At 35.9% G+C, this 14,551-nt stretch overlaps 1 protein-coding gene across 2 annotated transcripts; it reads right to left on the minus strand.

Annotated features, from left to right (window-relative positions):
* Window positions 1-6,759: 6,759 nt before the first annotated feature.
* Window positions 6,760-9,622, minus strand: LOC139187408 (probable trehalose-phosphate phosphatase J). Of its 2 annotated transcripts, none has more exons than XM_070814442.1 (10): window positions 9,425-9,622; window positions 9,014-9,294; window positions 8,770-8,910; window positions 8,566-8,637; window positions 8,341-8,433; window positions 8,038-8,196; window positions 7,872-7,949; window positions 7,626-7,695; window positions 7,241-7,404; window positions 6,760-7,072 (listed from the first exon to the last, which is right to left on the minus strand). In XM_070814442.1, exons 2-10 carry the CDS (start codon window positions 9,290-9,292, stop codon window positions 7,004-7,006), a joined length of 1,125 nt encoding a protein of 374 aa, XP_070670543.1. In that variant the 5' UTR covers window positions 9,293-9,294; window positions 9,425-9,622; the 3' UTR covers window positions 6,760-7,003. The 2 variants fall into 2 exon arrangements, with proteins under 2 accessions (XP_070670543.1, XP_070670542.1); XM_070814441.1 differs by having other exon boundaries at window positions 9,389-9,621.
* Between the last annotated feature and the right edge of the window lie 4,929 nt (window positions 9,623-14,551).

Below are 14,551 nucleotides of genomic sequence, written 5' to 3' on the forward strand. Positions count from 1 at the left end.
TTTCTTTTCTTTTTCGCTCCTGAATTTCATGTTTTTTGCTAGAGTATATTGAATTATGATCAAATTTTCTAGAACATCTATGTATTGTTGTTATGCTTTTAAGATTTCAATTTGAAAGTGGTTGATGTTTTGGATATGATCCTTATATTGTCCATTTTGTTTGTTTAAGAATCACTGTTTAATTAGTTAAATTTTAGCAAGTGTGTTGTAATACTTGCTTCATTTTTCATAAAAATGAAAATATCATAAATTCATAAAATGGGAATCTGTTACCCAACGGGTCCAGTTACGGGGAATACCCATTCGGGTTTTTTACGGTTTCTGGTATAGGGAAAACAAACAGATTTGGTTATGAGGATAGCACATCTGAACCCAATCTACCCCATTGCCATCCCTACTTGTAAGGGTTTGCTTAAGTTATTTATTTGAGCATATTCACTTCAAATCAATTTCTTGGTTATTTTTTCTTGAAGCAATAGTGTTTACTGAAATATCACTGTATGGCATCTTGTAAAAAAAAAAATATTAATATATAACACTTTGATTATAAAACAAAACAAAAAATACAAACAAACCAGAATATCTATCTAGCTAGTTAATAAATCTTTTTGACTCAGCAATGACATGTACATGCGATTAAAGGCAAAGAAGAATCTTGGGTCTTAGTTAATGAGGGCCCTCACACTACCTGAATCTCTTCAATGGTCCAATCACTAATATGGCGTTCGTGTGTAATCTTATCCTCAAATGATGGATACTTCATCGGGTAATTAAGGCTAAAATCTAATCCATGTCCCTTTAGAGACTTGCATGTTCTTTGCTGGTTTTCTTTTGCATGCAAGACATATCAGTGTTTATCCAGTGGGAATTAATATGCTTATTTATACTTGATGCAGAAATTAGCCCAAAAAGTGCATTAGTGCCAAAATGCCGACTTATGGAACATATATCATGTTATCTTTCATTTAATTTATTGTTTGTAGCATTTTTAGTGTTCTTCTAGCTTTCTTAAAGGACTTATGTCAATTATAATATCATGTTATATTTACATTTAATTATATTTTCAAATCGAACTCTAAACACTAAATCTCAAAGCAATTTACGTTTATATATAAAGGTAGATACTGTTAAGCAATATGCAGAAGGAGAAACAGAGAGATCACAGAGGAAAAAGAAGAAGGAATCAGAGAGAATTTAGAGAGGAAGAAAGAAAGAATTGCACTAATATTTCCTTGATTAATTCGATGGTTACAATGATATGCTTACTATATAGATGAGTGCTAGGCTAACCACCTTAACCGACTCACTCCCTTACCAACAATCCTAACTAATTATTCTAACAATCACATTCCTAACTGCCTTATATACTCTAACATCCCCCTGCAAGCTCATGGTGGTTCAAGCATGAGATTGTTACAATTGGAGAGTATAGGATCTGGTCACTGCTGCACGCATACCCTGCAAAAAGAAACCTCCTAGCATCTGGAGCTCGTATGTTACCATTATACCGTGTATACCATAGTACCCAAATCAGCGTAGACTCGGTGCCCCCACCCTTATCAGAAATTCGCATATGGTAGCCTAACTGAATATCAAATATACATCCACCATTGCATAACTGAAGTACATAAAATCCCCGGAACTCATGTACAACAATTTGAGTAGGAACACCAATTTTCGTCTTGTTGTCAGCATCAAAATGATATTTCTGCGAACAAATGGTATGTGATCTGCTAATGTGTGAACTTTCTGCACCAACAGAACTAGGTAGCTGCTCCTCGGTTGCAAAGGATCTTAAATGACTCAATGATAGGAGCATATGTATACGACTTAGTGGGCTTGTTCTTGTGCATTTATGTTGTTTTTCTTTAGTTATTTTAGTGTTTAAAGTCATTTTCGTGCAATTTCAGGTTTAGAGACGAAGTATGCAAAGAAGTGCGAAATGGAGCATTTTAGAGCAAAATTGAGCCGGAATGTTGTGTATGCTAATGGAGCACGAGGAATGGACGAGTTTGAAGGTCAAAGAAGCTTAAGAAATGAAGAAATAAAAGTGAAGAACAAAGAAGTCGGAATTGGCAACCAAAGTTTCTAAAGTTGGAAGTTCCTATTCTTGGAGGTTTCCATTTTCGTGAGTTTCTATTCTTGGCTTTGGGCTTTTAGATGACCTAAACCCTAATTCCTTGTGGACTTTAAGCCCTTTGCCGCACCCTAGGGCCTAATCATTTAATTTCTGCCAAGTTAAACCCTAATCTATCTCCCCTAGGGTTTGGGCCGCACCTAATGTTCTAGAAACCCTATTTTCTGATGGACTTTAAGCCCTTTGCCGCACCTAAACCCTAGCCCATTGCTTAAACCTGATTTCCCTAGGGTTTGTGGTGCCTATATATATGTGTTCTAAAGCCTTGCCGCAGAGATCACCCCCTCCACAATTCAGAAATTCGTCAAACACATCCATCACACTTTGCCGCAGCCTTCCTCCACCAATCTGCCATATTTCCATACTTTGCCGCAACCCCCATGTCCCCAAAACACTACCATATCATTCCTTACCTACTCATCCATCCAAATAATCCCTAGAACCTGTCTCTAGTCCTTGTGCCGCAGCCAAGAGAAGGAGAGAAAGCTTGGGACGTTCATGCCATTCAATTGAGGGTTGCTGGAACGTTTTAGGTGTTGTCTTTCCTTTGATTTCCATGTTTAATTTTGATACTCTTTGTGTTGTGAGAATGAGGAACTAAACCCCCCTTGGTTAGGGGGGAATTCGAAACCATGTACATGCTTGCAATATGATTTGATTACATTCGGTTGTTATTTCATAAGTTGTGGATTCAATTCGTTCATCTACTTGATTGATAACTTATTTGTGTATGTTGATTGAGAGTGCACGCTTAGTTTTCATGCATGAATATGATGCTAGATTATGAGGGAGTTTCACCTAATAGTTACAATCTTATAATCACAAGTAGTGAAGGTCGCTTGAAAACGATCGCGTTGAATGAATTCTTGGCATAAGTTTCATGCAATTCATAGTAACGAATGCTTTGTCAATGCTTATGTTTTTCATAGAACTTAATGATTCTTGCTTGTATCTCTATTATGCAATTTATGTAGGGAACTTGTAGGGAATGTTTTGGGTTGTCGTATGCAATCATCCAACTCAATAACTTGTGGAAAAACTGAGGGTTAATTAGTGCAATTCACGGTTAATTTGGGGCGTTGAGTATTCATAATTTATTGGAAGAACAACTGAAAATCGTTTTGTTTGCAAGTGTGACATGTGTGGAGAAGAACCTCCTAACTAGCCTTTTATCCATCCTTTTCATCCAAAAACGTTTTACAATCTGTTTTGTTTTAAAGTTTCTGTTTTGTTTTCAATTTTCGTCCAAAACAAATCCCCCTTTATTTTGAAGTCTTAGATTAGTTAGAAAGTGTTTTGATTTGTGTTTCTAAGTGTTTTGATTCAAGTTTTCACCCAAATTCGTCCAAGTTCTTGTTAAGTTCTCAAAACTGCCCAGAAAGTGGTTTTTAGGCAGTTTTGAGTCATTAGGTTGCTGTTTTGAGTTTTAGGTTTGTTTAAGTGTTTTAACCTTTAGTTTTGCATTCTTTGAGTCTAGTTTAGTGTTTTAAACTTTGTTTTTGAGTTTTTAAGTCAGTTTCCAAGTGTTTAGCAATCCCTCCTAATCCCCGGTCTAGAACGATCCCTACTTACATCTTTGCTACAATTTGACAAAAAGAGGGTTTAATTTGTGTGCTTATCTATTTCGCATCACTCAAACCTAACAGTGCATAGTGATCTTGTTCTTTACCTTCGCCACCAGATTTCTTCTTACCTTGGCTGCTGGACAAATCAAATGATGATACAGAAGTTTGTTCCTTGTTATTAACCACCTTCTCATCTTCAACTGCTGTCTTTTCCTCCACATACCTTGTTTAGGACAAACTGTGATAGTTCATCAAATCCAACTGTTGCTCTTGTTCTTGGTCCAGTTCTTGTTCTTGTTCTTGTTCCTTGAAGCTTCTTTCTGAGAAGTTTTTGTAATAATTAGGTAACACATGATTGCTAATAGATGGACTCTAAGAATCACTTTCACCAAATGCAACCATGCCTTGGGCTTGGAAGGCAGATTGTGAAGAAGTTTTTACACTTAGACCTTCTCTTGCATCCGTCAGGAAATTTGTGACATTGGAATTTCCAAGTGGCGATAACTTGTGAGCTGATGGAGAATTCAGTTCACCATCCTTGTTATGACCATAAATTGACTGCTGTCCTGCCATAGCAGTTATCTGTTGTGCATCCAGATCCCTCCTACTTGGATCAACCTCTTCATTCTTCGTACTCTGCACTTGGTGCAGCCGGGAGTGGTCATGACGAAATCCATGTGAATGTTTTAAAGCATGGCCAAGAAATCCAAGATTTCGTGCAGAGGAAGCCAGGCCATTGCTGTCACTATGATGTATTCCACCAAGATCCCCTGTCTGTGAAGCATCAAACGTCCTCTCTTCCTCCTGCTTCTTTTGTGCAGAAATGAAGGCAAAATCTGGATTCCAATCAGCAGAACAATCCACAATGGTTTCCTCAGCAAACAATTGTGCACGAAAGTCCTTGAGTGAAATGATATTCTCACGCCCTCTGAGTACACATTTAAATGTGTTGTATTTTGGAGGGAGTCCATTCAGCGCAAAGACCACAAAGTCTTCATCAGGAAATGTAACACCAAGAATAGAAAGTCCATCCCTTGCTTCTTTAAGCCGTCGAAGATATTGGGAAACAGAATCGGATCCTTTCTTCATGTTGTACATATCAGTCTTTAACTTGATGATACTAGTTCTTGTGACTGGTAAGAAAAATTCGTCTTGAAGACGAACCCACATCTCTTGAGAACTCTTGCTACCAATCACACAAGAAATTGCAGATGAAGAAAGGGTTGCAGTAAGTAACAACATCAAAGCATGATCATGCATTTTCCACACTTTAAATTCATCGAATTCTGGTCTGACAGATGATTCAGATGTGATTACAGAATGTGTAGATGTTGCCACAGCCTGAGGAGGACAAGGATTCGATCCATCAATGAATCCCATAATGCCATGACCTTGTAGCATCATCTTCATCAGAAAATGCCACTGCAAGTAGTTAGGCGCATCTAATTTTACACAAGTAGAGGAAGAAACTGACGGAATCAACGATACAATTGGGGAGTGTAAAAGTTGCAATTGTGCAGCGGTAACCATAACCTTTGTTGTAGAAATGAACAACCCAGATAGAGATTTAGAAGAGAAACCCCAAATTTGTTGCTGACAAATCAAACTGGTTGATCAGTTTTCTTTGAGAACAAAGAGCAAAGACCTTGTGTGCACAACTTTGTTGAATGTAGAATGCAGAAATGGGCAATCGGAGATGCCCAGAAAAACAGAGAAGACATACCCAATATTTTCTGGTCAATATCTTCCAGTGATCGGAGATTGAATGATCTTTAACTGATCAGTAGTCACCATTGTTGATGTTGTATAGAATTCTTTCACTGAGACAATCTATCGAACAGTTGGTATGCAGAAATGAAGAACAATTTCTTGAAGATTCATGGAGATCGGAAGAAGCCAATTGTTTTGTTTATCACACAACAGATTGCAAACTAGAGGGTAAAGAAGAGAAAGAAATGCTTTGATTGAGGTGCGGAAGCGCCAGGTCTATGTGAGGCGATGATACCATGTTAAGCAATATGCAGAAGGAGAAACAGAGAGATCACAGAGGAAAAAGAAGAAGGAATCAGAGAGAATTTAGAGAGGAAGAAAGAAAGAATTGCACTGATATTTCCTTGATTAATTCGATGGTTACAATGGTATGCTTACTATATAGATGAGTGCTAGGCTAACCACCTTAACCGACTCACTCCCTTACCAACAATCCTAACTAATTATTCTAACAATCACATTCCTAACTGCCTTATATACTCTAACAGATACAAGCACCAAAATCACAACCGAGACTGCGGTTTTCCCTATTTTGCATAGTCAATGGACCTCGAAAAAAAATCTCAAAGCAATAAAGCACCTAATCTTTCTTACAAGTTACAAGTTAGGCGGCTTATTCTTGTGAGATTTAAATAACATTGCACGATTTAAATAATGTACACAATCAATACTTATTTATTTGTACGTTGTTTATTGTTGTGCGGATCTAAAGTGTTGTCTTGCATGGGACATTGAGCATGTAAGGAGTTGAGTTACTCTTTTATTGTTAATTAACTTTAGGGTGGGACATTGATATTTTCTATGGCTTCATGGTATTTGAGCATGTTAGTTCATGAATGGAAACCGATTGATATATATTAAGTATGTTTTTCGATTGAGTGCCACCACACATAACGGAACTTGTCACAAGAGACCTTCCATGAATTTATGAATAGGTAAGCTACTTTCACTATTTCCACTTAACTTTGAAGTTAAATGTCAACTTCCTTCACGTAAGCTTCAGCAAAAAAAAGTGTAATTTATGTGTGTGTGTGTGTGTTGGTTTTTTTTTCTGGTTATATTGAAGGAAGTGACCAATATGTATCCTACTTGGACAATTACCTATATTATCTCACAACCTTAAGTAATAACTCTAAGGACTCTGCTAGTTTGTTAACAGAACGGCTGCTTAGTCGAATCACATAACATTAAAAGATCAAACAGATAATGAAAGATTTTTTTCGATAGGATTAGGCACGCCTTTATGATTTGTTTTGTCACAATAAAGAGAGATAAATTAACTTTGGATAGAGAGAGAAATAAGATAATTCCATTTACAAACTTGCCAGATTACATAAATATATTCCTTGTACAGGATAGTCACAAAATGTACAAGGAATTGAAGCCAAGAAAAGTTACAATTCTTTTTCTTTTTCTTGAGCTTTTCCAAACTTAACCTCAAAAGTAAATTACATTATCTGACTAAATTAACCACCCCCTTGGACAATTCTTGGAAGGTTGCATTCGAATATATTTATATCTTCAAACTCTTTTACAGCATAGCATGGGATCGTACTGATTTTCGTTTCCACTCAACCAATCTCTGAAGAAAGTCCATAACCTTTGCAAAATAATTAACAAATAAAGTTAACTCTAAAGCCAAAATATATATGCTAAATTCATAAAAATTAGAATAACCCAAAAACATGAAGAAAAAAAAAAACCAACAAACAAACCAATGAAATCAAATGAAGATATACATAAGTACAACAATACAGTGGTCACTCACCTCAGCTGGTTCTTGTAAAGAATAAGTGGCGTTGGTTTCCTTGGGAATTTTTGAGACGAGAATGCCAAAACCTTGTCCTCTTTCTCTTAATACCTTGAATGCATCCTCATCCGTTCGATCATCTCCAATATATACAGGAAATACATCGGTGCATTTGGCATATCCTACATATTCAAAGATAATTACTACCTCAATTAATTTGTCGATGAGAAGAGAAAAAGCATCGCACATCATTGTAATATTAATTTTTTTAACAATATTACTGTTAGAAAATAAAATAATTAGAGGGGTAGTTTTCTTTTAGGACTGCATATATTCCAACTACCGATGCAAAGTTGAGTAGTATAAAAAAATTTAGAATACAGTCCAATGCAAATATACTCACCGAGTGACTCTAGTAGAAATTCAAGAGCCTTCCCTTTGTCCCATTTGATGGTAGGACGGATTTCTAAGACCTGCATTAGACAAGTAGCAATATTCAAAGTAAGATACAAATCCCACTTACACCACATATATTACTAAATTGACCAACAAGAAAAAGAAAAAAAAAAGAAGTTAAATTAATAAACCAAAACGAAACTTCAAGATTCAATTGTCTGGATGGCAAGTAGATGTCACAACATAAACGTACCTTTCTTCCTTGGGTAAGTCTGAGTATTGGGTACTCCTTCAGAACTGACCTAACTTGCAACGACAGTTCGTTCCATTTCTATCATGTGTTAAATATATTAATAAAGTGAATTGAAATAAATCAATATATATTTCTCATGAACCAGTTGTTATAATCAAGTGAATACCTTTTCATCAACACATCGAAAGTGCACAGAGAGACAGAACTTGTTGTTCTCCACTTTGGCTCCAGGAGTTGATTTGGTCTTGTCAACAAGCAATTTGTAAACCTCATCTATCATTGGAAGAAACTCACTTGCTGGTTGGCAAAGAACACCTTGACTACCCTAAAGAGTAATTAAAAATAAATAAAAAATTTATAAAAAAATTTGAATAAAAGATTGTAATAGTGATAATTGTTATCTTTTATTTCTTTTTAGTGGGAAGGAGATTAGGGTGACACTGATAATACAGTACAAGCACACACTCACTTTCATGTATTTGGAGCCTTTTGCTGGACCTTTAATGTCCATGCCATGGCTACCAGCATAGTACAGCTCTGCCAATCTTACAAATTTGTAGACCTACAGTTCACAATTTCCAGAAACAAAATATACAGTTAATCAAGTAAAACTGGAAGAAAAAAAATTATTTAAAAAATGCTGTAAAAGATATGTAAGTAGTGACTAAAAGGAGCTTGAAAATAAATGTAATACCTTATCTCTGCATCTTCCACTCACTATGGCTGTGGGAAAAGATCTAGCAACTTTCTTCACTGTCTTTCTCATCTGTGTTTTTTACACAAAAGTTAAGAAACATGGACCGGATAGAAAACAAGAAAGAAAAGATGGATAAGACTGAAAGATGATACATACACATATATATATATATATATTATATATGTATATATATACACTTACTGCATCAGACATGAAAGCTCGATCTGGGTCTTCAACTATGGGTGACAGTGTGCCGTCGTAGTCCAAAAACATGACTATTTGCTTCCCTTTTGAAGCATCGATAATCTGCTCAAACATGTCCAAGGCCGATGGGTGCTGACGCTGTTTTTGTATTTTACCAATATTACAAAATTAGAACCTAATATTTTCTATTAATTTGATCTTGACCTGGTAAAGAAGACAAATTTTGCAAAATGGAACTCACAATCCAATCTTCCTTCAGAAAAGATGAGGACTTTATATGGGTGGGAGAGGAAGCTCTCATTGAGTCCACCCAAGAGTTAATTCTTTCAGCTCCATTGAAACTGTCAAGGTTCTTCAAGTTCACGAACCTCCTTCGAGAAATGGAGATGTACCCTGGAGGTCCCACTGGAGGCTTTTCGGCCACCGCCGTGAAAATGGAAGAGTTGGCCACAGCCACCGATATCGCCATGTTCATGATTTCGGCATCGGGCTGGGAAACTATCACATTCTGCTTCGTCATATCTACTCAAACAACCCAAAAAACATGTGTCAGTTAGAAATGGTGAGGTGGTATTTGATGTCTAATATGATTACCAAATCAAAACTTAAAACGAACCCATTCAAAAAAATTAAGGAATTCTTGAAGCAAGACCTTGAAAAAAAAGGATTTGAGGAGTGAGAATATAAAGATTTGGCGGTGTTGCCGAAGAACAGAGGAGAAGAAACAGAGTGCTTGCTTAATATAAAGAAAGAAAGCAAAGCCAGAGTTCTTCAGAGAGAGAGAGAGAGAGAGAGAGAGAGAGAGAGTGCGCGCGTCTTCTGTCTGTGTAAGAGTGTATGTATGGATGTGAGAGAGACATAACCCTGAATGGTATATTTATAGTTGCAGTAACCGGATGGTTCCAAACCAAGACCCAATGCCTCCAAAAAATACTCCTTATTCTGGGGCCCACATCCGAGGCGTGGGGACCCTAACCCAAAAGATGGTAGGACCAACAATCCGTTGATATCCCAATGTGTAGCCACCGCCACCACCACTTCACCACCCCACCAGCCGGTCCCCACCGTCTCCTCCACCCCTTCTCCATCTCTCTCTCTCTCTCTCTCTATAAGTGTATTTGCACCCGGGGGGGGCACGTATTACGTAGAATACTCCTGTTTTTCCAGTGGCGCCGTCTTCAGCCATCAACGTAACAGCCAGCTAATAGTTGAGACCACGTGGGCTGCTGCCACGTGTGCTAAACCATGGCAGTCTAGACGACCCATGGATTTGTAATTTGGTATTGTATTTGTTTGGAGCTGTTTTAACTTCCTTATAAGTTTCAATTTCCTTAAATGGAGTTGGATTTTTGGGACATCATTGCACACTCGGCCCCTACAAAACCAGCTAAGCTAGAAACATTCCCGATTGGGTAAACGATCCCATTTGCATTGAAATGTATATATTAGGGTTTTGAACGCCCCTTGTAATGTGGAATCTCCAAGTAAAAACTAGCAACTCAGACCTACCTGGTTATGCAGTTGATGAAAACCACCACCGGTTCTGCTTTCCTTTCTTTCCAACTTGACTTAAAAGTTTGGGTCAACTCTACCTTACGCACTCTCTTTGCCCCTTTTTATTATTTTATTTTACATTACATGTTCTATATTGAATTCATGTAAACTACAGAAAAAGAGGTTCAAATTTGTAGGCAAAAACAGAGTACAATAAGAACAAGGTTTTTTATATTAACACTCTACAAAATGTTGAATGCATCATCTATATTAAAATTTAATATTAAATAACTTATTTACCCCACCATGCAAGGACAATTTTAACCTTATTAACCTAAGAACAAAGAAAGAGAATGAATATATAACAAACTTGGCTAGTCTATGTCTGCATTCTCTTATCATTTGGCTTTTTAATGAGTAGAATAATACTGGGAAAACAAAAAAATTTAAATCAAATTTGAAAACCAAATGATGTGATTGTTGATGATTAGATAATTACTTAAACGTTGATTAACGTGTTTATTTCTTATTGGTAACATATCATTTGATGTGCAAATTTAGTTTAACATTTTTATCCCGCTAGCATCACATGACTAAATAAATATACTAAAAAACACCCACACCCTAAAAAAAACCTATACAACTGTACATGTTTTCTTTTGGAAGGAAAAATTAGGAAAAGGAAAGAGAATGAATATGATGGGATCAACTATTCCCCACATAATCAAATTCTTAATTTTTTAGGTATTTATAACACTACTACAAAAAACAATTTGCGCAACGAAATAAGTTTGTTGCGCAAAGTACAATTTCGTTGCGCAAAACCTTACGCGACGAAATTTTGGTCGAGCATGGTTCATCTCTCAAAGCTCGTGAAGATATGGTTTGCACGACAAAAATTAATCTTCGTCTCGCAAAAAGCTCGTGAAGATAGGGTTTGCACGACAAAAATTAATCTTCGTCGTGCAAAGCTACTTTGCGCGATGAAGACTAATGTCACGCAAAGCTTTGCGCAACGAAGTTTTTGTCGTGCAAAGATTTTTGTTTTTTAATTTTTTTAATTAAAATAAATTAATTTAATATTTTGCGTGGTGAAATATTTTGTCGCATAAGGTTTTTGACTTTTTTGTTTTATTATTTATCTTATATAAATTTAGTTATATTAATTGTTTGCGCAACGAAGTTTTTGTCGTGCAAAGATTTTTGTTTTTTAATTTTTTTAATTAAAATAAATTAATTTAATATTTTGCGTGGTGAAATATTTTGTCGCATAAGGTTTTTGACTTTTTCGTTTTATTATTTATCTTACATAAATTTAATTATATTAATTGTTTGTGCAACGAAGTATTTGGTACTGCAAGGTTTTTTGAATTTTTACTTTTTGAATTTAATTTAATTGTATGATTTTATTTTTTTAATTACTTTAATTTAAATTGACATGTTCAAAATAAAATTACATATAAAAAATAGTAATTAAATTATCCAATATATATAATAACTAAAATGTACAAGTGGCAATCATTGAATGGTTAAAGCATGATAAGGAGAAATAAGGAGAGATGTATATGATTGCCACATAAGCAAGTTAGTTAGAATTGTTTGGATATAACTGATGTGATCTGTTACATTTGGATTCATTCAATACAATTACTCTTTCATCTTCCACTCGTTTCTCTCTCTAGAGTTCTTAGTTTCTTGCTTCCTTTGTTCATCATCATTGTGATTTTCTTTGTACATCTGTGATTTCTCCTACACATTTGATTTGGTTATCATGATATCGAGCCTGCGATCTTCTGTGGGTGGCGATTAAGTCCTTTGGGTTATGTGTTTTGGCTGTTACTGTTTTAGAAATTGGGGGTTTTTAGGCAAATTGGAATCTTCGTGTGAAGTTCTTTGAGTAATTGCTGATCTTGATGACTGGGTTCTTTGAGCGATTTCGGATCTCGTAACTGGGTTCTTCATTGTTTTATGAAACTGTAGTCAAATCAGAAGAAATTACAGGTTCTGTATTTGGGTTCTATGGTATATAATATTTTCTTGAAGATTTGCTAAGAAATCAATTGATACAATTGAGTTACTTGTCTTCTAGTGTTTTGATATGTTTGATGAGATAGTGTAGTTGGTAGATTTCCTTATATGTTTGTGAAAGCCAATGCCAATATTTGTAGATTGATTGAATTACTTTACATTAAATGTTCTGAGAAGGCCAATGTTATTTACTCTATGTCAAGAAGGAATCTAAAAGGCCAATGCCAGTGATTCAAGCAAGTTTATAGTTGTATAATTGGATAAAAGTTTATTGTTTTTCGAAGATTGTTCAAAGACTGTTTAAGGATTTGTCAAAGATTACTTCTTTGAATTGGTTAGATATGGCTTATTCTTCTATGAAAGTTAAGGGTTTGTTGGGAATATTAATCATTAAGTTGAATGATCACAATTACACTAAGAGGTCCTTTCAATTTAAGTCGGTCCTTAAAGGATACAAACTGTTTGATCATTTTGATGGGTCTACAAGTTGTCCATCTAAGTTTGTGGTGAGTGCTGAAACTGGGATTACCAAATAAGTAACAGATGTTTTTCAAGAATGGGAGACTATAGATTTGGCTTTGTTAAGTTTGTTAATGGCTACACTATCAGATGATGCTATTGAACATATAATTGGGTTCAAGACTGCTACTGAAGCATGGGCTAATCTTGAAGACAAATATGCATCTGTGTCTAAAACTGGTGTGAATCATTTGAAGACTGAGTTGCACACGATGCAAAAAGGTGGTGATTCAATGGATAAGTACCTGTTGAGAATCAAATCTATAAGGGATTAATTGATTGCTGTTGGAGAATATATATTTGATAAAGATGTTATGATTGCCGCTCTTGCTGGGTTACCAAAAGAATATGCCACAATAAGAACTGTGATTCTTGCAAAAGAGTCTACTATTACCAAGAAAGAATTTAGGGCACTGCTACTGGGAGCTAAAAGGGAAAATGATATTGTATTGAATTTTCTAACACAGGGTATTGCGGCTTTATATATGCATAATACTAGTGCTAGTGCAAGTTCTCACTATAGCAGTGGTGCATCTAGTTCTAATTCTTCTGCAAGTGATCTATCAAGTATTGGTGGTACTATCTCTTTGAGTCCGTTGCCACAACATGTGTCATTTGGTTCATAGTCTCAAATGGGACAACTGACATACTCTCCAGATCAAACTTCATATGGTTCGAGTATTGGTTTTTTGGGTCATATGGATCCATCATCTGATAACTTTAAATAGCAACAATGGCTAACAGAGATTCTACAATGGTGGGCAATCAAGGGGAAATGGCAATTACAGGTCTAGATAAAAAGGCAAGGGCTCTAACAACTACAAAAACAACAGTTGCTAGAATGGTAATACTGAATCAAGAATTAGGCCATATTACACTTGAGTGCTATCACAGAGCTGATTACTCATATCAACCATCTGCACCACCTACTGCTCTTGCTTCTTTGAATCAAGGTCAACCTCATCCAATCCCACAGCCACCAAATTATGCTGTTCATTATTCTTATCAAGTTTCAGCACCTGCACCTCATGCAATTCTCCAGAATTTGCCTATGCCTAATCTGTCTTATCAAATGCAAGGCATGTCTACGCAAGCTTCACCATCATACTCTAATCCTGCAACTTGGATTATGGACATATGAGCTTTTCATCACATGACTTCCGATCTTGCTAGTCTCAATCATGTCTCTCCATTTGAAGGTTTAGAGAAAATTAAGATTGCAATGGTCAAGGTTTGCCAATTCAAAATATTGGTTCCACAGTTGTCAAAACACCATATCATGCAATTATTTTGAAAATTATCCTAAATGTTCCATCTATTGCTGTCAATCTTATGTCTGTTAAATAATTATGCAAAGACAATAGGTGTTGGTTTATCTGTGATAACACATATTTCTTTGTGCAGGACAAGGTGACAAGGGAGATCTTTTACAAAGGAAGGAGTAGGCCTCAAGAACTGTTTCAGATTCTTGTGTCATCATGGAAGGAGCCAAGTGCATTCATTGGGCAGTTAGTAAAGTCTTCACTATGGCATCAAAGGCTTGGACACCTTACAAATGAAGTGTTGGTAGTTATGTTAGCTAAGTCTAAAACTCTAGTAACTAATGATAATAAGCATGCAATGTGCATTGATTGTATTCATGGGAAAATTACTAGATAACCATTCTCTAATGATGGTTCTAGGTGTGTTTTACCATTTGATAGAATACACTCTGTTGTTTGGCGACCCTCTTCTGTAA

This window comes from Malus domestica, chromosome 15, assembly GCF_042453785.1.
Source record: "Malus domestica chromosome 15, GDT2T_hap1".
Taxonomy (NCBI): Eukaryota; Viridiplantae; Streptophyta; class Magnoliopsida; order Rosales; family Rosaceae; genus Malus; species Malus domestica.

What these genes read in the sequence shown, in the direction of transcription:
- LOC139187408 (XM_070814441.1), bottom strand. An exon ending in TTCTGAAGGAAGATTGGATT is followed by an intron (nt 8,911 to 9,013) that starts GTGAGTTCCATT and finishes ATACAAAAACAG; the next exon opens with CGTCAGCACCCATCGGCCTT. An exon ending in TTCGATGTGTTGATGAAAAG is followed by an intron (nt 7,950 to 8,037) that starts GTATTCACTTGA and finishes AACACATGATAG; the next exon opens with AAATGGAACGAACTGTCGTT.